Here is a 22,808-nt window from a genome sequence, read left to right as displayed (position 1 = left end):
AGTCTCTCCACAGATATAACCAGTAACATGGACTGAATTTTAGCGAGAGCCTCCTCAAGGCAAATTACAGAGTGTTTAGTTTCTGTGTAGATTTGGTTAAGTAAATCTAAGAATTTCATGTTCAAAAGCCATCAGGACATGGTCCAGGGCAGCTGGCTGTAGGTGTCCCTGCTTGAGCATGGGGGTTGGACCAGACGGCCTCCAGAGTTCCCTTACAACAATTCTATGATGCTGTGGTTCTAATTCACACACACATTCTTCATTTTTTCTATAGGGATTTTTTGCTTTTGTTAGTTGAAGATTTTAACATTATTTAAAATAGTTTACATTTTGAGGGTTGTGAGTTCATGTCTCTAATAAGCTTACTTTGGCTCCTGACATTGCGTTCAATTAGGGTTTTAAATTTGGTTTTTAAAGAGGTTCAAATATGAATTTAAGATTACACTGTTGGAAGTCAGTTGTGTTTTTTGTTTGGACATAGGTTAGTATTTGAATTATATTTTATTTACAAGCCAGTTGTCATTGCAGGCAGCAGCTGCAAACTCAGGCCAAGCTGGTCTTGGAAGAAAACAAACTGTTGATGGAGCAACTTGAAATTCAACAAGCTAAAGCAAAAGATAGTCACAGACAACATGTTCAAGAAGGTAAATGGCCTGCGTTGCTAGCCATTTGAACTACACCAAAGATGGTATCTGCAGGGGTTTTTTGTGTTTGTGGAGTTTGGTTTCGGTTTGGTTTTTTCATGGGGGTTTTTATTTTGTTAAACAGCAATATGCTAATTTCCATCATTTAAGAGCACTTGAAAATTTATAGGTTGGTATTTGTGAGGTATTATTTGCTTATTTAAATGTTCAATTTATAATTTCTAGAGTTTTAAAATTTTCTACTTTGTAACCAGTGCTTATGACTTAATATAGTTAATTATATCATAAGTAGTGGTATTTGATTTTATGCTTTTATAATTTGATAGTGCTTAAATTTACATGCATCTTCAAGTAATAATCTGTTCTCTATAGCTGTTTTATCAAAGGTTTGTATTTGCTTGAGTTCAGAACAGTTAATATTCCTTGTAAACGTTATTTCTTGACCAAGATCAATTTTTCTGCTGATAGTTATTTTTTGTATCGGCAGATTCCTCAGGATATTTCTTATTAATAGCCTTCTGACTGGATACTAGAAGGAGAACAAGCATGTTGTAGTGTAAATTCCCAAAACTGAAAGTAAGATTTCTTAGTGAAGTTTAAAAAAGCTAAGCTGAATCTTAATTCACAGATAAGGACGTTCTGAAAAACATTCAGTTATGCGCGAGTAACATAAGTTGCTGATGAGAACAGTTTTCTTAAGTGCACCTATGTAGCTAAACTCCAACTCTGAATTTTTTTTTATTCATCTGCCATCTAGTTCCATAAATAGTTGAAAAACTAAAAGGAAAGTAAGTTTCTTGTTTAGAGTTTTATATCTCTCTCTATCTGCATTTAGAGGATAACAAATTACCGTACCCAAGGGTAAAGGCCAGACAATACCCCAATATGAGGTGTTCCTCTTTTGAAATATCAAAATAACTTGATCTGGTATGAGTTGTCAGAACATCCCTAGTAAACACTGACAGATTTCGTTATCTATTGCTGGAGTTCTCACAAGGAAACAAGACCCCTGCTCTTCCAGCCAGTTCTTACAACTGTTTTAGCAGTGTACCCAGCAATTGAAATACATACTACAGGAAAAGCTCGGAGAACAGTGAACAGAAACCAGGCAGTCTCCAGATGTGTGCCCTATCTACTGGGCTACAAAAGTCATGTTTCATTTTTGGTTCTTTTGATGAATTAGAAAAATCTGAATCAGGATTTTTTTCAGAGTAAAATGACATTTCAATGAGCAAATAGCTTATAGCCCTAAAAAGAAGTAGTCTGGTTTGGCACTTTTCCGAAACAAACTGCTTGAGACTCCAAAAAAAAAAATCCAAACTGTTAAAATACAAACCAAACTGACAAATCCACTGATACATAATGCTATGAACAACTATGAATTAACATATTACTGGTTTAGTTGGACTTTCACTAGGTGATTTAATTATTAGTTCTGCTGTACACAGTTGTGGTTTTTTTCCTCCCAAAAGCTTCAAAATTGACCAAACAGATAATAATCTTAGAAGATAAGAAACGGAGTCAAGAAGAGGAGATAACAGAGTATCAGAAGCAAGTGGAAGCTTTGAGATCTACTTGTGAAGAGCTGAAAGCCAAACTGGATAGCAGAATAGCAGCAGAGGAGCACTTTGCTTTGGTGAATGATTTAAAAAGGTGAGAGTTTACATATTGTGCACAGAGAAACAATTCTGCAAAGCATTCATATTAAGAGATCCACATATACATGACTCTCTAGGTAGGAGGCAAGGAGAAATATATGTTGGTAATCTAGGAAGGTAACTACCAAAGTACAAAGAAAGGTAGAGGAACATTGGCTGGAGAGTTGGGCAGGGAAGAATTTAATGAAATTCAACAAGGGGAAGTGTAGGGTCTTGCATCTGGGAAAGAACAACCCCATGTACCAGTATAGGTTGGGGACGGACTGGCTAGGGAGCAGCACAGCGGAAAGGGACCTGGGGGTGTTGGTGGACAGCAGGATGACCATGATCCAGCAATGTGCCCTTGAGCCAAGAAGGCCAATGGCATCCTGGGGTGTATCAGAAGGGGTGTGTTTAGTAGGTCAAGAGAGGTTCTGCTCCCCCTCTATTCTGCCTTGGTGAGATCACATCTGGAATATTGTGTTCAGTTCTGGTCACCTCAGGTCAAGAAGGACAGGGAACTGCTTGAAAGAGTCCAGTGCAGGGCCACAAAGATGATGGAGGGAGTGGAGCATCTCCTTTATGAGGAGCGAGCGGCTGAGGGAGCTGGGTCTCCTTAGCTTGGAGGAGACTGAGGGGTGACCTCATTCATGGTTATAAATTTGTAAAGGGCGAGTGTCAGGAGGAAGGAGCCAGGCTCTTCTCAGTGACAGCCAATGACAGGACAAGGGGCAATGGGTGGCTCAATCTGAACATGAGGAAAAACTTTTTTACTGTAAGGGTGACAGAGCATGGCCCAGGCTGCCCAGAGAGGTTGTGGAGTCTCCTTCTCTGGAGACATTCAAAACCTGCCTGGATGTGTTCTTGTGTGACCCAGTCTAGGTGATCCTGCTCTGGCAGGGGGGTTGGACTGGATGATCTTTTGAGGTCCCTTCTAACTCCTAACATTCTGTGATTCTGTGATATTTCAAAATACTGTCTAGCTTTTTATAGACAAAATTACAGAAGGAAATCCCAGATCTACAGACATTGGTAGAAATGTTTCTGCCATGGAGTTCATACTGCTAAATGTACCTTTTTAAATAGGAGGAATGAAAAGCATCATCTTTGTCAATTCTATTTGCCTCTATCAACACTGTATATAAAACGTTCTCATTCTTTTGTTCCTGTATTTGGGAAAATGTCTGAAGGATCCTGAAATTCTAAACTAAAAATACTAAGTTTCTCCAGTCTTTACAATATGGAAATAACATGAAGCAGCACAAGTGCTGTCATGCAGCATATTCTGTAATGTTTTTCTAATGATGTTCTGTAAATTTGTTTGCTTTCAAGATTTAGGGTTGTGCAAGTTACTCTTTATTGGTACAGTGCATTCCTAAGAAGTTCTCAGACCTTTTTATTTGGCATTGCTAGTAATTTCCTAAAGAAAGTAGGAAAGGAATATATTTGGATGATGTGGGATAGTCTTATAATTTAAATTCTATTTCAAGTGCAGTCAGGGTGAATTATTTGAATAATTTTGTTTGTGTTATGCTTCATTGATGATTTGATGTCGTGAGATTGTAATACCTCTCTGATGCAGCACTGAACATCAAGCATTCTCAATGTATCTTTTTCATACCTTTAACATGAGTATCTTACTGTAATTAGCTTTTTAGTTTAGTGAAATAGAACAGGCATCACATACATCACAACATGCTGTTCGTTTTTGCAGCTGTTTACAACAGGAGCAGGAGAAAAAGTGCTGTGAGGTGGAAGATCTAATGGGAAAGATAGCATCACTGCAAGCTCAAAACAAGAAACTGCTTTTAGAGAAAAATAAATTCATGGCTGACAACAAGGTCCTGGAAACTGAGATGGAAATGACACAAAAGACAAACAGGTTGTATCACGTTCTCATTTTCTTATATAGGAATACTTGTATTTCTAAAAATAACAGCAAAAATACCTGTGAAAATAGTCTGACATCCCACAGTGTGTAATTTCTACCTATTACAGAAAAAATGTTTCCTAAACAGATCTTTGTCACTTCTAAAGGCCTGGTTGTCAAATAGCTTTGCTAAGCTTTTTATGTTTACTTTATATGTTTACTTAACTTTATATGTTTACCTACATACTTTACTATGTCTACATCCAATTTAAGAATAAATCTTTAATGTTAGTAGCTAGCTATAGCAATTAGTCATTTGTGTACTCACCTTAAAAATAGGTTCCTGCACTATTTGCAGACCTTCTCATGCACCCAAGTGGTTCAGAGTTGGGCTCACAACAGTTAAAAAGTAAAAACAATATTACTGTTATCTTTCTTAAATATGAGCTTGTAGCCATTGCACAAACTGTTCTTTTGAATCATTTTTACTGTTATTCACACAACATCTTTTAAGGAAAGACAGCCCTGAAAAGTGGGAAATTATACTATTGGCATTGTAAATATTTAGAGCCAATGTGTCTTGAACAGTATATTTGATTGTTTGAGAATTGTACAAGTTGTTTTGCCTATGCAATGCCATTATTAATTCCCCATCTGAAGATTTTCCGTTTTCTGTTAATTTTTTAGGCGATTAAAGAAGAAAATAGGTTTTTTGACACTGCAGTTGGAGGAAGCAATGGAAAAAGAAGTGGCAGCGCATCACTATCTAACAAACCTTATTGGTTTGGTGGAGAAGATAGCTCAGGAACGCAATCATCTTATTTTTTTGGTAGTTATCTTTAAATAACTAAAATGACTTAATTGATATTTCACACAATTATCATCCTACTGGCACAAGTTATTCTTAATTTGAATTATCAAAAAAAAGCTATAAATTCCATTTCAGGATTTAGCTATTTAAATAGACTTTTGCAAATAGGACAGGAGCAGCAAAAGAATTTTTAGAAGACTGGTTAAAAGCAACTCTCTAATTTCTGGAGATAACATAATTAAGCCTTAACTCACATCAGCATTAGTGTCTGCAATGATATATATCAAGTTTAAAACAGTTTTTAAACCTATTTTTAGAGATTGGCTTAAATCGTTGAAGCTACACATCATATTAAAAATAGCATGCAATTGTAAATTTTTTAATATACATTTCTGAATCTAAAGGTAAACTGTTATCCTTGAAGTGATCTGTGTGGACCTTCTACTGTGGATATGTGTGCATGCTATTGCTCTTTTTTGGTGAGCAGTCAATTTGACAGGCTGGGTGAGAGTTTTGGAACAACTTCTGTTTAGCAGAAGTGTCTGGCATGGAAGTTAACTCTGTCTTCAGATTGGCTCTGGAAACCATTTCACAAAACTCTTTAAATTAAAAAGCTTCTTTTGCTTCTGTTGTTCAAGTATTAGACAAAGGCTGGCTACAAAGATTCTGTAGTGGTTAATTCCTAATTATAGAAGAGGAACTATGGTGAACTCAAATCCTTGTCCACTGCAAACTGGACTTCAGGATTGTGAAACTAGGCACAATAGATGTCTCCCAGGAATTAGAGGAACTGGTTCTTATCTTTCAATCTCTCGTATATCTACTTTCAAACATTTAGCATACCACATTAGAAATATCACAGAGATACAGAATTACCTACGTATAAGGTGTGCCGTTTGGCTACATAATATCCTAGTAGATCTTCAGAGTACTTTCAGCAATAAAAGCCTGTTTCAGAAGGAAAGATGTCTTAAGACAACTTTAATCACCACAATGTAGTGTAACCCCCATCTTTGCAAGTGTGCAGTATTTGACATAATTCTCCCCTTCTGAAACCTCCCCCTGATATACACACCAGAATATCAAGTCTTATGCGTGTGCAAAAAGCTCAGCCCAAAATGCAGTCAACTATGGCCTTTCTTTGACAGGTAGAAATTGATCCAGCAATTAGAAGCCAGTCCTGTCGTGCAAAACAGAATTTCTCTCTTCCTTTTGGATCACATACTCTTGTGCATGTGTATGATGGTGACACATAACTTACTGGCCATCCATTAATTCTCCATTTTGTGGCTTAGATACTAAACGGCACACAAGCCTTGCTTATTTTTTAAGAATTCCCTGTGTCTGGGCTGATGGCAGAGATACTCAAAGACAAACTTTTCTACTGAAATAGTGTAGTACCAGCAAAATCTTTAAATACCCAGTTTATTGTGTTTTCCTGGTAGAGCTGAATTGGAACAATCTGGTCCTGCTGTTAATTGCTGAACTTAAAACCTACCTTGGCAGGAAGTTAGACTGCAGGTATCTTGTAGTGAGGTAGTCTGATGAAGTTGTCTAATGGGAAGGCCTGGAAAACAGAAGAATAAAAAATAATTAGAGCCAGACCCTAATGATTATGAAGAGTCACTACTGAGCATGATGTATAAAAAAATTTATTATTCCCCTCACCTCAAAATTCAGTAATGTCAGGTTTATTTACTCTGTTCAGCTACTGCTATTACCCTACCCTTATTCTTTTTTAATTCACTAACTGAATTGAAACGTTAGAATTCATTTTATGCGACTTAATCCAGAAGATCAGGGAGAGCAGAAAGGGTACAGCACTCTAAGAAATTACCCTATATTCCTCTTCCTTTATGAGGATTAAAAAAAAAATCCATAGTATCGCCACAAAAATAAATGGATAGTCTTAAATTTACTGTTTCCAGGAACAGTCACAGCCTACTGATAAATCTAGTAAAACAGAGCAGCAACAAATTTATTTAAAACAATTCTGATAGTGCAACACTGATGGTGAACTGTAATCTTGAGTTAGCTGCTGTCAAAATGATTCTTTTATTGTATTGCATGATTCAGCTACCACACAGTAAATCAGCATGTCACTGACTGAGTACAAAGTTCACAGACTCCAGCAATGCTAGTAAATTTTGACTTCTGTGAAAGAAGATGTGTCTTGGGAGTGATAGGAGTAGTTCAAGGTGGTCAGACATTGCTGACCTTTAAACCTAGTTATTTAACTCTTGAATCCTCTAGTGGATTTAACAGTTGAAACCTCTTATAGTTTAAGTTCTTTCATTGTTTACAGTGATGCAGTTCTTGTTTTGTGTACTTTTTATATCTGAAACAGAATGTAGTGCTTATGTAATGATGGAAACGGTCATAAGACAGAAGCATTTCATAAGCCACATGTCAGATTCCTTGCCTGAACCTCTTCCAGTTTCAAGGGCTCTTCTGAGAGCAGACGACTAAATCTGACCCGGAAGGATGAGTCTCCTGGGATCCCTACACATACATACATACATACATACATACATACATACATACATACATACATACATACATCTATAAAAAAAATACGCAGAATTGGTTGGGTTTACAGTATTAGTAGCTATGATCCTTTCAAAATAAAACTGTTTCTAGGTATTATTTTGTTAGTGAGGTAGTATTTGCAGTCAGTTGACAAGTTATTAGTTAGCCATCATTAGAATAATTTTCAGGATTCTTTTCCCATCTTGATTCTTCAGGCTATTGGAGCTCAGAACAGAACAGCTTTGTCTTCCTCAGTATATTTATTTTGTCTGCCCTGTCTAAAGCAATGAGTATATTGAATTACTGTACTGTATGTTTGCAGGCCAAACGTTTGGAAAATGAGAATCATGGTGTTCTCAACAAAATAGTAGAAGGCAGTCTACACTTAGGAAGACTGGAAGAAAAAGTTAAGGTAAGCAGTACTGCTAAGCTAGTATTATGTAAAATATTAATGAGATAAGTCAGTAGTTAATCTGTGCCTGTGTTTTTATGAAAGACTTATGGATTACTTTGGAAAGAGGTTTTGAAAAGCAAAGTAGATCATCATTATAGGTCTTCATAAGTAACTTTTTCAATTGTATTTATACATTGCATGTCTGCCAGGTCATTGCATTTACATCATTACCTGGAGAGTTATGACTAGTTGTAAAAATTACACTTTATTTGTATTCCATTTTTGCTCTGTGTTGTAGCCCAATTATTCTTTTTCTTACTTTTTTGAGGCTATACTAATGCTTCAACTTGAAGCCTGTTACAATTAGATTTGGAATAATGAAAAACATCGAGTGTACAGTTATCCTCAAGTACTTTCTTATGGCTGTAGGGTAGTTTAGAAGCACTGAGGATGTTCAAACATCTAGCCTAATTAGAGAATATGTTATAGGTTATCTTTAAACTGTCTAAACAAGTACAACGCATAGCATGCAACTGCAGTATAACAGTGAACAGCTTGAAATCCATTCGAAACTTGTAACATCTTTGGTGGTACAGTTAATTTCTTTTATTGCAAACTCAAAAAATAGAGGAGGCTATCTAGCATACTTGTTTCTATATATAGGAAGTAATACAATATATTACTTTCAAAAGCTGTTTTGTACTGTCAAGTTTGTGCAGTTTACCCAAAAGCAGAGTCTCCATGCTTTTCCAGTCGAGATCCATGCTGCTATTCCTGCATCAAATGACACAAATGCACACCACTATCTTAACAGGCCAGCTCCTTCTGCACTTTCCTTGTAAGGATCAACATAGCCCAGCAATTAGCAACAAAGAAAATAAACCAAATCGTAGATGTGAAGAGAGCAGTAAGGTGAAAACTAGCTAGAACTTCCAAGGAACCCTTCATAAAGTACTTAAACGCATGAAGCATTGCCATAAAAGAATTCTCTAATTATACTAATAGAGCTATAAAAGTTGTAGCCATTTTCCCCCCTCATTCATGTCTATCTAAATTTAGAAAATATCTCCCCTACCAAGACAATGGCTTGTATTCTTACATGCAGATTTTCTGCAGTTTAATAATCTGTGACTACTGTAAGGGTTAGAGACTTGCATAAAACTAAGGATATTTACACACAGTACATGTTGTGAATTAGGTGCAAAACCAAATACAATTTAAAAACCCTTAACGGAAATTAGAAAAAAACCCTGTAAATAAAGTTCTTAAATATTACTGTTCTGTTTAGCAAAAAGGAAGACCAACCTACTTAACAAACTTCTTTGTTCTTAATTTTTGTCAGTAAAGCAGAAGGCTTAAACAGTCGCAAAACACCTTAAAATATCATCTACCTCTTGATTATTGTATTAATTGAACTTTGCTAAAAGCTAGTATCATTTATTTCTTTGCTGTAAGCACCTTAATTTTTTAAACACCTCCAGGCAGATAATCCACTTTTCTAAATAGAAGCTTTATTAAACTGTACTTTTCTTCAGTGATTTATGGAAAGTTACAGGGATTCTTTTGTTTTACATATAAAATATAGTTTTGTAAGTCTAAATACATTGTCAGGTTCTTAGTTTGCTTCTTTTTAGTCACAAGGCTTTTTAAATCCCTGTATGCAATTCTGTTCCTCAAACAGGACAAGCCATGTTGCACACACTGATTTTTCAGACACTGCTGATTAAAATTCAAGTCAATGTGGAGAGGCAAAAGGATTCTTCACTTGGAAGAGGCATGTTGGCTTCCACAGTGCATGCACAATTCTGACAACCATGAAACTTGAACAGCAGTTTACCTGAAGATTATATACTTCCTATTTAGTTGAATGAGAGAGGTTGGAGGTCTCATTAGTCTGATTATATTATCTGGAGGAAAACTACTATCAGCTGCTTCAGGAAATAACAAATTGGGTAACTGCCCTGTATGTTGAGTTACAGGATAAACCTCTTATAAGGTGTAACCTGTCTCCAGTGGTAATTGCATTTAAAAGGCATTCATTTTTCTGAAAGGGTGCTGTAACTACTGGTAATGTGAGTGTTACGCTATTTCTTATCTCAGAAAAGGGTGTTTTGCATTGGCTTTTGGCCATCTTCAGCTATTTCACTGAGATGTAATTTGTATTTCTTATCTTGTATCTCATGAATTAGAGTATACAATCATCAGGTTATGATGAGCTAAAAGCTTTTAGCCTACAGATTTGAGTTACTTACGAATACCTACAATGTAAGTCTGTATCTTCTCTTTTTTGGACATAACTAGGTATCTTATGTTTACCTTACGGTGAATTCATTGCCTCGTATCTCAGCAGGTACAAGCTCATCCAAAACTCTGTTACGTGTCAGGTGTACCGTGTGTGTGTGTCAGAAGACTCTCCGGGGCTTCTTTCACATCACTGCAAATGTTATTTGAGGGGAGAAACGAAGCAAGGCTTGGTGGATCAGCCATTCTTCCCTGGAAACATATGGCATGTACCCTATGGACAGGAGTCGTTCACAAAGCTGGCAGTTCCAATCTCTTTAGATCAGTTCCCTCTGCAGTCAGGTCACTTATGCTTTGCACATAAAAGTGGATCTGGTCTTCTGGGCCAGAATTCGTTCTTTTAGTGAATTCTTTTTGAGAAAGTAAATGAACAAGAGTCTTGTGGTTTTTAATTTTCATTGAGAAGCCTCAAAATAAATCAAGATCTGGCAGATCTGTTATGAAACACAAAATCACCGTGAAAGTCTTTTAAAGCTACGTAACAGGTTATTGGTAAAATAGAAACCAAAACCACATAAATTATATACACAGCTTTATTCTGTATTTTAAACTGTGTATGCTTAAGTTAGGCAGCAAATTAAAAGTGATTCTCTTTATATATACACTCATTTTTAGTTTGGGATTTAGCAATTACTGTAAGCAAACTTTATATAAAGTCTTTCACTGTGCAAAATGTTTTGTAGGCTATCAGTACCATCATACGAAATTCGGAAAGTAGCAGTGGAGCAGCATAGGTTGAACATTCAGAAAAATAAACCATTTTTGTGCAGAAACTCTGTTAAGGAAACAAAAGTTACTTTCGTATTTTAATTTTCAAAATAATTTAGGTTCCTTTACACTTTTATATACTTTGTCAGATATTTTTCCAGGCATACTGAAAAATGAAAAATATTAAAGCTTACTTAAAACATTTTTAGTTGTCCCTTGAAGATTGAGCTACTAACTGCTTTGTCATTATTCTCGTTACTCAAAACTTCTGTGAAAAATCTGATTGTATAGCAGGGTATTTAATGCAATTTTATTTCCCTTTGAGATCAGAAAAGTTTTTACTCCAGCCTGAACTGGTTTGTAATGGGACTCTCTTTTAAACAGGTCATACACAGAACATTTCTGATCTCCATCTGTTTTTTAAAACAGTGACTGTGTATTTGATAAAAACAAGCCGTGAGTTGTTTTAGTTTTTTAAATCATAAATAATATTCAGGACTAATGAGATAGTAGTCTAAAACAGTTTGCTACTTAAGGAACAGGGGATCGTAACCTCCATCTTTTCAGTGGAAGATAAAACAATACCATGTTGCCATTTTGCTAGAATTCACACAAGTTACTGTGCTTTAACAAAGTACATATATGTCATAGTATATGCATTTTTAACAGTCCATAACAGTTTAGGTCTGCAATGAAGTTGTTTTATGGCTCAGTTAAAAACTTACCAATGATAAAACACTGTGTATCAGCTTCGTGAAGAGCAGTCACAAATTCCGTGGCAGAGGCACTGGCAAAAGCAGAACATGAGACACGCGGTTAGACTGGAGGGAACAAAACTCACACACACAGCACCTAGGGTCTCTTTCTGAATAGAGAAATATAGCACTAGCAAATAGATCCCAAGAGGGAGGGAACTAAAGTAAAGAAATCCAAACAGCCACAGCAGTATTCTGGGTACACGCTTCCATAGCTTTGAAAAGAGATCTTGGTCCAGGTGACTCTGAGAACTTAGAGATAGTGACTCAGTGCCACAGCCACCACAGTAATTGGAGGTGGTACTTGGACTAGGAGTCCTTGGGGAGTCTCTTTGTACTTCCATAATTGTAATTACTAAGCAGTTTGATCCATGGGAAGAACTTAAGTAAACCAAATTTTTTGGTGTTAAAATGACTTCTTGACAGTCAGAATTCCACTCTGTTTTGTCTTTTAATATAAGCTTGGACATAGTGTTTGTATCATTGGGGAGTCCTTCAACTTCATTTTCGTGCAAGTCTGTTTCATGGCGGCAAAAGGGACAGCTGATGCAGGGAGACCCTTCTCCTATCTGAAGTATTTTAGTCAAACATCCAGTACACATTCTGTGAAGACAATCCAAGATCTTGGGCTTACGACTGTGAATCATAAATCTCTGATAACAGATTTTGCACTCAAGTTCATCATCGGCCACCTTTTTCCTCTTCTTCAGTGCAAGTGTAATTCATATTTAAGTTAAACACACTGTCAAAAAGAACTTGTATTATAACAAGTTGTTTAATGGATTCTGATCTCTATTTGCTAATAATTGTTAATTTTAAGGTTTTAGTAAAAATAAGTAGAAAGAGACTTTATACTGAAGATATCTAGCATCTTCCACTGTAACTCCCCTCACTTTCATGCAACTTTACCAAACAGGCTGGCCTACAAATAGAATACTTCATTATACCCCTCTTTAGGGTAGAAGAAGAGAATTAAGATATAAATAGGTTAAAGATGAATAGGTTAAAGAATAGAGTAAGATAAGAGTAAGGAGATATCCTGCATAAACTGATTCCTCCAGTGAGCTATTAAATTTTAAGGTAATTCCAGCATTAAATTTATTTCACACTATTAGGTCAGTTTGCAAAGTGTTTTATGTTCATGGTGCTCATGAACAAAGTAAGCCTCAAGTAATAGAAATTTCAATTTCCTTTTGTCAATTTTATCTTGTGTCTAAAACAAAGTCAGTTCTGGTTCTCTAATACTAGATTACTTTTTTTTGTCAAAGCAGGCTATGTACACACAACTAGCTCCTACCTTTGGACACAGTTTTAAAGCTTCTCCAGCATAAACAGCTTTTCCCTTTTTAATTGATTTCCCAACTATTTACCCTTCGTTTATGTGCCAACATCAATCTGCAAATAAGGAAGCTTATTTACTGTGGCACATAGTATCACAACTACAGCCAAACATTTTCTTCATTTTGTTGGCTTTTGAATTGAAAAGTTTCTGCTTTTTGCCTGCATCCTTTTCAGAGAGTCTCAGTATAGAGGTTTTAAGAAACAGAAACAAACCCTTAACAGACCAGAAATCTGGTGTTTGTAAGGAAATATGTTTTCTGTTAACACCACAGTACTGTCAGACAAAACACATTCTTTCACTAAAACTTCTGAATGTATAGGCTGTCACTCTTCATCTGTCACATCCAATTCTACTGGTAAGGTTAAAGGTGTAAATGTTGTCCTTCTCTACTACTAAAAAGGGACTTCCCCTCCCACCCCCCAATATATGACTTTTTCCACAGTCCTGAAGATAACTGTCTATGATCTTAATATATTTGAAAAGTTTTTAGTTGGCATGGGAGACAACTGCCAATGTTCCATAGCACCCAGTAAAAATTTCATCCAGCTTCCCATTACAGGGCTATTCTGTCAGGATTAGAATTATGACACTTCTTTTATGGAGACAGTTTGTTTTATATGGTTCTTTGACTCAGTTTTTACTGGTAAAGGATAGGAGAAAACCAATACATGATTGACAGAAAATAGCTTTGTTGCCTCAACATTTGTCATGGCCAGTAGCCTGCGTTTGTAGAAATAATCTTTTGTTGGTTCTCTATCCAGAAATCTCCAGTTTTGAATTTATGTATCCCTCATATCTCATTACACATCGTAATCATTAGGTCAGAAAATGGGTCACTTTTGCCCTTTGTGCCCCACTGATTTTGCAACCGTTCTGCACATGTGACACAGCGTCAGTTAGCAAATGACGAGCAGGTGCCAACAGGGGCAGCTGTGGGTATGGAGGAGCCACAGGCTTGAGCCACCTCAGGCAGAGGGCAGCTTAAAACAGACCTGCCACTAGCTGGATGGTCAACGATCACTAGATAAAAGATGGATTTCAACAGTACCATTGGCTGTTGCCTTATCAGTCTTTTATGTGTTAAAAGAGAGAGGAAGTTCTCTCTAGTTCTCTGAAATCATTATAAGCACCTGCCCTAAGGAGCAAATTTCATGTTCTGGGTCCAGAGCTGGAGGAGGCATTTAGTGACAGCAGTGAAAATTCAGCCGGTTTCCTGTGCTCTGCACTGCCTCTAGGTGAGCTCTAAGCAACCCTCTGGGAGGGTTTATCCTCCCATAGCATTACATAGCATTGTGAAGACTTCTCTGGGGATCTAAAAAGCTGACTGATGTGACTGGTTAATTTGCAGGCTTCTGATTATCTTCTTAAAAGTAAGAGGGAAAAGCTAATGAAAAAAAACCACACGGAAGTCAGCCTTAAATACTGAATGACTAACACGCTAGGTAAATACTGTTATTTATCATTATCCTGTTACCTCCAGAAAATGAAACTCCAAGATTACATATTTTACAAAAGGTAAAAAAGGAAACAGTTTGTGGAACGATTAATATAGCTTGCAGCACGTACCTAAAAATGCCTTTTTTTCTCCCCTTCCTCCAAAAGGCATCCTCCTTCTGCTTCGATTGAGATGAAGATAAAACCTTAGCGGTTAACGCCTTAGATAAAACGTTGTATTTGCAAGACATAAATAGCAGTATTTTCAAAGCTTCACCAAACAGTTTGCAGTTTTATTGAAAGAGGTGCTTTTATCCTCAAACTGTTCTACAGCCCATATCAAACGTGACATTCTGCAGATACAGGAACAGTTTAAGCATTGTTTGTAATCACAAGAAAAAAGCTAATAGTGGCTAATACCTGTTGGTTTTGTCAAGAGCAGCAGCATGTAGAAGTGTGTTACAATACACAAGCCATGTTTTTCAGTTCCTCATACGCTTAGATAATTTAATGGGGAAGATGGGAAAGTTATTTTAGAATGCAAAATCACTTTGTACAAATCAGATTTCATTTTTATTTTATACCAATACACTTGGTTATTATTTCCAATAAGCAAAAAATCACTTGTGCTTCACTAAACAGAAGGAACTATAGTGTGAAGCAGCAAGATATTTTAAAACATGAAGCCACTCTTTTCTTCCTCTTAGTATTATGATTACTAGGTATTCAAGGTATGCATTGATAAATACGACTGCTGGACAAGCAACACGTTAAGCAACATGTGCTGTAAAGTGTAGCTTTGCATCATGGAAAACAAACCTTTTCTTCCAGCCAAGTCTTTTAACTCTTAAGACAACCGTACTGTATGGTACATCCTGTACACATTAGTTTTATATGCAGAACAAAGTACAAGTGTAATACCATCAAATTAACACATACATATAAAAAACCAACATAATGCAACCTACCTGACATTTAAGCAAGGGAGCACTGATGTAATGATTAGACTGCAAGTTAGTATATCTAGCTACTGATAGAACAAGGGCACCAAGCTGTGCCAAGGGAGGTTCAGGTTGGAGATAAGGAGGAAGTTCTTTACTGAGAGGGTCGTCAGAGGCTGGAACAGGCTGCCCAGGGAGGTGGTGGAGTCACCATCCCTGGATGTATTTAAAGAGCGGGTAGATGAGGTACTTAGGGATATGGTTTAGGGGGTAGACAGGAGCAGTTGGACATGATGATCTTGGAGGTCTTTTCCAACCGAGCGGTTCTGTGATTCTGTGATTCTTTTGTTGGCAGTGAGTTGTCCTTATTTCTCCTGTAATTCCATTTTTCCTATTATCTTTTACAGGTATATAAAAAGAAAGCAGCTGGGAAGCTTGGAGATATCAGTCTCAAAATGACTGAGCAGGAGAAAGAATTTGCTGGGAAGACTGCTCTGTACCAGCAAGAAATGAAGCAGCTCCAGCGTCTGCTGCAAGACAAACAGGAAAGCCTTGAGAAGGTGCTGCAGCAGAAGAGGTGAGTCAGGACACGCCAGTCAGATCTGACAGGGGAAGGCAACTGCACAGAGCCACAAGCTCTTGCTTTTCATCAGACCCTACACGGTCTGTTCCGGGTATCTTTTCTCACTCATGTTTTCGCTATACTGAAAATGCTCCTCTTAATTCCATCCCTCCCAGCTCCAAAAAAAAGACCCTTCAAGGAAGAATTTATTCTGGATGACTACTCCTATTCTTAAGAGTGTCTTCAGAAGAATGTCAGTCTGAGCCTAGTCTTTGATGATTTGGGGGGGGCCACAAATCATCAACATATACGTTAACTATTTAATAACATCTACTAAAGGCTGGATTCTCCTCTATGTCCCTCTTCAGAGTAGTAGGAAGTTAAAGGAACCTCATGAGTACACATATGATGGGTTTCCTTTTGCATCTGTATTTTGTTATCTGTTAATAAGTGACATAGACTGGCTACATGCACAATAATTAGAAAGGATAATTCAACAGATTTATAGAAGGTTATGACTATCAGTGTTGAAATATCCTTTTTAATATAGAGCCCTTTAAAGGTATTTTCCCCTCTGGTAGTGAATGCTTCATAGCACATTCTTGTTATCAGCATACAAGAAAAGCTTTTTACAACTGAAGAGATGTAATTAGGCGGTCATTTTGCAAGTTATCTCTGCCACTGTGAAATAATAGGTTTAAAGATAATAGAAAAACGGGGCTTGGTATCATGTACATTATGTCAGCACAGTTCCTCTCAGTTACCTTATACAGTACTACTAAACAGGTGGAGCAGCTAGGTATTGCACAATAAACATTCCACTAATCTCTAAAATTTGCTTGAGAAAACAGTATTTTGACTATTCCACATTTCTATGGAAATAGTTATTTAGGATTTTTAACTAATTAAGTGTCTTTCATATCTCTGGGCTCATTAGTTTTTTATAGTAGAGAACAGCTAGTTAAATAAAGGGGTTTTTTTCAGTGTAGAATAGAGCATAGTTCAAAGTCACATAATATGAATCATCCGAAATTTGCCTTTCTAGCCCAAAAGTAAATGTGTAAATGAGATAATGTAACACATTAATTACACTTTCCATACAGAAGTTATGCTAAATAATTTTGTCATCTTTAGTCTGAATGGACTTATCTTGCCTTCAGTAAGCACAGAAAATCACAACTAACTTTTCAGAAGCAAGATCCACACCTGGAACTTCAGCATAGTAGTCTATTTAACAGTGTGATGGTGAAGAAAAATGATTTCTGGAAACAAGCAGAAGATGAAACTCACAAAGAGATGTCTTGCATTTCTGCAGTCTCCAACATTAATGAATAGTGTAACTGGTAGCTGTCTTTTTCAGGTGGTAGTTAAGCTTTAAGCATTTAGACTGTAATAATGAACACAGTTCTTAAAGTAATAAGTAATTTCTGTGTTTACCTTTCAAGTTCTATTTTGGTTCATCTCATCATTCACTATTTTCCATTGATAACTGACTACCTGGATAGGCGATCTTGTATTTAAATTAAGTTCCAGTTTCTTTTAGGAAGACTGTAAAACAAATTAAGCTACTTTAAAGGCACTAACCAGTTAGTCTAATCAAAAGCACTCTTAAGTAGGTGAAGGGAGAAAACTTTTTCATACAACTGCTTTTCCTCTTGCATTTAGCTTTATAATAGTGAATTAGGAAATTATATCGAGTTTGACATAGCTACTGCCATGAAATTCTTTATCATGAAAGTTGACCATACCTATTGGTGGTGGTAAGGTTTCTTGTGAAACAAGGGAAGATACCACTTCAGGTTCAGCACAGTTCTTTCAGCAAGACACTGTATCAGAGATAAAAAGCCCCACCTTAATGTGAATAGGACTACATCAAACCTGACTGATCGCAGGTCAGGACCTTCTTACCTTGACCCATTACATGGTACCAACTACTGACGTGCCCCGAGGGAGAGCTCCTGCAGACCACAGCACATTTAAACGTGAAGTTTGTTTAGACACAGTAGCCATACTCAGGTGCTTCCTCGTTTCTGTTTCTTTGCTCATCATTCTATTCGTAATAAGTCTACATCCAAACTAACATAGGTTTCATAATATATAACAAAGGTGACTTGCCTTTGAAATTTTCTTCCCCTCCTGCATAATCTTTCCCCTAATAACAAAAATCAGGATTGCACTACTTACCTATTGCGTCTAAGGGAACAGAATTTTTCCACTTAGGTTTCAAAAAGAAATGCATAAAGATATAATTGTTCTTTTGATAAATAAAATATTTTAAAGTGGCTAAAGATATGCAAATTTTGCATTCCTAGAAGCTGTCCTATAGAGCCTTCTCAGTAATTACAGCCTTTGCTGGAGAATATTGGAATTCCCAACAACCCTTTTTCCCTAAAGCAGCTGACAAGAAAGCAGTGTTGTTTTCTGTTCCTCAGGCAGCTGATAATCATAATGACATTTTTACTGTTTTACAGAGTAATCTCATGAATCATCATCACGTAACTTTCCTTAAATGAAATACATTGCCTGTTTCAGTTATAAACAAAGTTGTTAATGTGGTGCCAGGGCAGAAAACCAGGTTCATAAATGCCTCAATCCTCGTTTTGCACGATGCTTACATTTGCAGGTTTTCTAGGTCACAAGGTATTTTATAAATCTTCTGCAGATGAACAGCACTTTGAGATAGTCACAGCTGCTGTATTTTGAATGTTAAGTGAATATTAAGTTAACCCCAAAAATGAAACAACTTTGTAGCCATGCATAGGCAAGGGAGAGGAGCTGCCTTACAGTAAGGTTACATATAAAATTGTAACCATGATAAAAATAGTCATTATCACAAAGATCAACAATTGAAATAAACTATTACACGACAGATAGAAAATAATTCTTGGGCCAGTAGCCAAAGTAAGATTTTCAGAGATTAAGGCTGAATTAATTTAGTTCAGTGAGGGCAGAAAGCTCTGCCTTTTGTAAAGAAGAATCTGCTTTCAGACCTCCTTCTGTTAAGTTTTTCATTCTCAAACACCAGTACAGCACTGGCATTTTGCTTATTCTCAACAAGATTGTAAGACCTTACATTTTGGCTTAGTTGGGGGTTGAATGGAATTTCTATTTCTACTCCTTTAAGTAACAACAACCTACATTTACGAGAAACAAACTTAATGCTTTTTTGCCTAAAGACACCTGGAAACAGCACACATTTACTTCTGAATACACATCTAGTTTTAAATGCCAAGTGACAGAGACCTGTGTTTGAAGAGGTGAAGCAGCTGCTGTGGGCACAATGGAATAGCAAGGGTTACCTGTTAGGCTGTCATCTGTGTAGTCATGGTCAAGGACACCAATGCTCTGCAGAATTTGAGGGAATTTATGGTGAGATCCAAAAAAATGTAAAAGATGATTGAGGGAGTGGAGCATCTCCCTTATGAGGAGCGGCTGAGGGAGCTGGGCCTCTTTAGCTTGGAGGAGACTGAGGGCTGACCTCATTCATGGTTATAAATTTGTAAAGGGCGAGTGTCAGGAGGAAGGAGCCAGGCTCTTCTCAGCAACAGCCAATGACAGGACAAGGGGCAATGGGTGCAAGCTGGAGCATAGGAGGTTCAATCTGAATATGAGGAAGAACTTTTTTACTGTAAGGGTGACAGAGCATGGCCCAGGCTGCCCAGAGAGGTTGTGGAGTCTCCTTCTCTGGAGACATTCAAAACCCACCTGGATGTGTTCCTCTGCAACCTAGTTTAGGTGATCCTGCTTTGGCAGGGGGGTTGGACTGGATGATCTTTTGAGGTCCCTTCCAACTCCTAAGATTCTGTGATAAGGGCAGTGAGAGCCATTGCCCAGTAAAGTAGGACCAAGGAAATTTGGGAGTTGAGAAAAAAGTATAGACCATCAGCAGGTATGGTAGCCAAGCTGCTATGGAAGCCAAGTTCCTAAGACCGTAGGGATAGCTATTGTGACTAGCATAAATAAAGATGTCCCTTCCCCAATCCATTCTGCTGAATGTATTCTGCATTTTGATCGGGTCAGAATTTTAAAACACAAAAGAACCCACCTACCCACAGAGACAAAAACCTGTTGTCTAACTGCAGTTGAGTGGTAACTGCTACTTCCTGGATGCTCACATGAAACAGCTGAACTACAAAAGCAGTGCATTCTGCCACACCGAAGACTTCCCTATGACTGCAGAATACTGTGTGCAAAGCTAGCAGCATCTGCAACACGCTTCTTGACAACAACAGGCTTTGACTGCTCATTCCAAAGCACAGTCAGCAAGCACTTCCCAATTCTGCATCCCTCAGCTCTGTTTAAAAATTAATCCTCCAAGAAGAGTTCAGATACACCACTACCTCTAAAGGCATCTGTTTCCTTGCTACCTAAGTAATTTTAATTCTGTGGGTAATTTTAAACCTAGTCTCTCTGAACTAATTTTTTCTCAAATAGATGCAGCTGCCATTGAACTGAACGTGTGGACTGAAAACGAGCATCCCATTTGTCAGGCACACTGACAGCATTACACTGCAATTCAGAATTCACTGATGTTTAGTTGCATCTTCTTCAAACTTTCTCTGCCTTAAGCTCATACACACATCAATAAAGAAACAATCTTATTAAAAAAGTCTTGGTTTTAGAAATTAGCAGATGAAACAGAGCCTGGGTAATGTACACTACAATAAGGGTAAACCACATTAAACTCTTGTATATTAATAGTAGAACGCGAGTGCTGTGCACACTGCACACAGCCTCCAGTTGGGGAGAAGTAGCAACAGAACAGGAGCTCGTCCCTATGAAGGCACAAAAGTTCATTTAAAAATAAAACAAGATAATGAAAATGTTCCAAGATCACAGTACAAAGGGCCAGAGTCAGCCAATGGGTGCAACTCAGGATGGCTTGATAGGGCAAGTTCAGTCATGTAATTTTACTCTTTGTGCCTTGTATCCCCCAAAACGTAAGCTGAGGAAAATGATAATGGCCTTACTAAAGGATTTTGAAGCACATACCAAGTAACTGGTAGTACCAGATACCCTTACCGCTAGCTCAGGGAGAAATGCACTTTGTGAGAACAAAGCCATCTACCGTTTTGGTGTTTCAAAAATGAGAGATTGCTTCTCAGTAGCTTTTTAGAGACTTGGCAGAAATGGGAATGTCCGACTCAATAAATGTGGCTTTTCATGTTCTTGGCAGAGTCTTAGGCTGCTCTTAGCAACTGTACTGCTTACCACCTTTTGCTTTAATTCCATTCTTAATGGTCAATGATCTCCACCACCACCAGTTCATTCCAAGCAATTACAAGGGTAATCTTAAGACCTTCTCAGTAAGGTTTATTTTCATCTTCCATCTATGTATCCAGTCATAAGGTGAAACACAAACTTAGCTAATTACTCTGTCTGGGGCACTTTTTTCCACTCCATTCTTAGTGTTACTGATCACAAAGGGCCCTGTAAGAAGTACCAATTATGTATTTTCTAGTATAGACCTTTCACCAGAAATGTAGCCTGACAGCTTTTAATCTCAACATATTTGCCTCAGGTGGTGGCTTGAAGTGCCCATGTGTCTACAGCGTTAGGATCTCCATGCTCATTTTCCATGCAGCAGCGTTGCTTTCTCCTTAAATTATTGTGATTTCCTTACTATTTTGTAACCTGCAAGATACTAGATATATCCTAGACATCTACTAGAAGTGAGTCAGAGGAAGCCCAAGAGCTTAACCTTGAGTAAATATAACTTACTAAAAAGTCTGTGGCTGGAATACACTGCATTATTAAACGATGTTAGATGCCACGTTTGAAAAAAAATAACCTTTTTCTTGAGAAAAACATTAAATAATTCATTCATTTATGCTTGGGCAGTCAGAGAAATCAGCCTATAATGTTATAATACCTTTAGGACTGTCTTCCACTATCTTTGCCTCCCCACAACTCCCTCCCCCCAAAAAAAATGCACACCACCTCTGCTTGACCTCCCCAAAGCAGCATTAGCTACGCACAGTCTGACACTGATCAGACACTTTTAGCCTCCAAGCAGAGATGCACAACTCTTGGCATCCAGCAGAAGGGGCTTGTGCTACAGATGTACCGCTTCAGGGAACAGCTGCAGCCACCACAGATCCCAGTTCAGTGGACAGTGGCAGTCACAATATTGGGATCTCACACACACTGCTCTTTTGTGTGGACTTAATCCAACTTATTACATGGGTCCATAATCTCTTTTTCTGATCATACCCTCTGTAGCATTAAATTTATTGAGCATTTTTAAAAACCAAATAGGAACAAATTGCAGTCAGATAATTTCAAGCATGTTAATACATGCAGTTTGTAATTTACTTATCCATGTGCTGCTGAAAAGTGTTTTTAAGATTGGAATTTATCTTAATTTTTTTTCCTAGGAAAGTGGAAGGGGAACTTGAAGTCGTTTGGGAATCCACATCCAAAGAAAACAGGAGAATGAGAGAACTCTTACATAAATCTCTGCAGAAGAACAACGTGCAGAGCACTGTCACAGTTTGTGAGACGTGCTTCGATGAAATCTCTCAGAAGGACCTAGTTTATGGACATGATTTTAACTACTGTGATGTGAAAGCTTCATCCCCTACTAAAGATGAAATTCAACAAGAATAACTGATAAGAATAAATACGCGTTACGCATCTCATCCAAGAGCAAGCTCAGTGCCTGAATTTGACTTTTCCAACAACCCAAGATGTAATGGAGCATTTACCCTCTTCAAGATCCCTGTGTGTTTCAGCGCCATCAAAACGACAGCAGCATATTCTCCAGCTGTACTCTCAATAGTGTAAATCTGGCTTAAAATATAACTTTGTGTTTTGAAGAAAAGGCTATTCCTTCTTAAGGTAACATGTGGTACAACTTTAAGTTAATATAAAAAGACAA

General features: G+C 37.4%; 1 protein-coding gene across 1 annotated transcript in view; it reads left to right on the top strand.

Moving 5' to 3' along the window:
* The window catches only part of CEP89 (centrosomal protein 89kDa), a 36,108-nt gene extending 13,571 nt beyond the window's left edge, over positions 1-22,537 (top strand). Inside the window, exons 14-20 of the mRNA XM_010192287.1 lie at positions 533-644; positions 2,117-2,297; positions 3,996-4,163; positions 4,839-4,980; positions 7,814-7,903; positions 15,774-15,943; positions 22,306-22,537. Of these exons, the coding sequence (XP_010190589.1) occupies positions 533-644; positions 2,117-2,297; positions 3,996-4,163; positions 4,839-4,980; positions 7,814-7,903; positions 15,774-15,943; positions 22,306-22,537 (1,095 nt within the window). The remainder of the gene's footprint in view (positions 1-532; positions 645-2,116; positions 2,298-3,995; positions 4,164-4,838; positions 4,981-7,813; positions 7,904-15,773; positions 15,944-22,305) is intronic.
* Positions 22,538-22,808: the final 271 nt, after the last annotated feature.

This window comes from Mesitornis unicolor, unplaced genomic scaffold (assembly GCF_000695765.1).
Source record: "Mesitornis unicolor isolate BGI_N332 unplaced genomic scaffold, ASM69576v1 scaffold6219, whole genome shotgun sequence".
Lineage (NCBI taxonomy): Eukaryota > Metazoa > Chordata > Aves > Mesitornithiformes > Mesitornithidae > Mesitornis > Mesitornis unicolor.
Note: the sequence above shows the minus strand (reverse complement) of the source record. Positions and strands in the feature narration are given on the sequence as shown.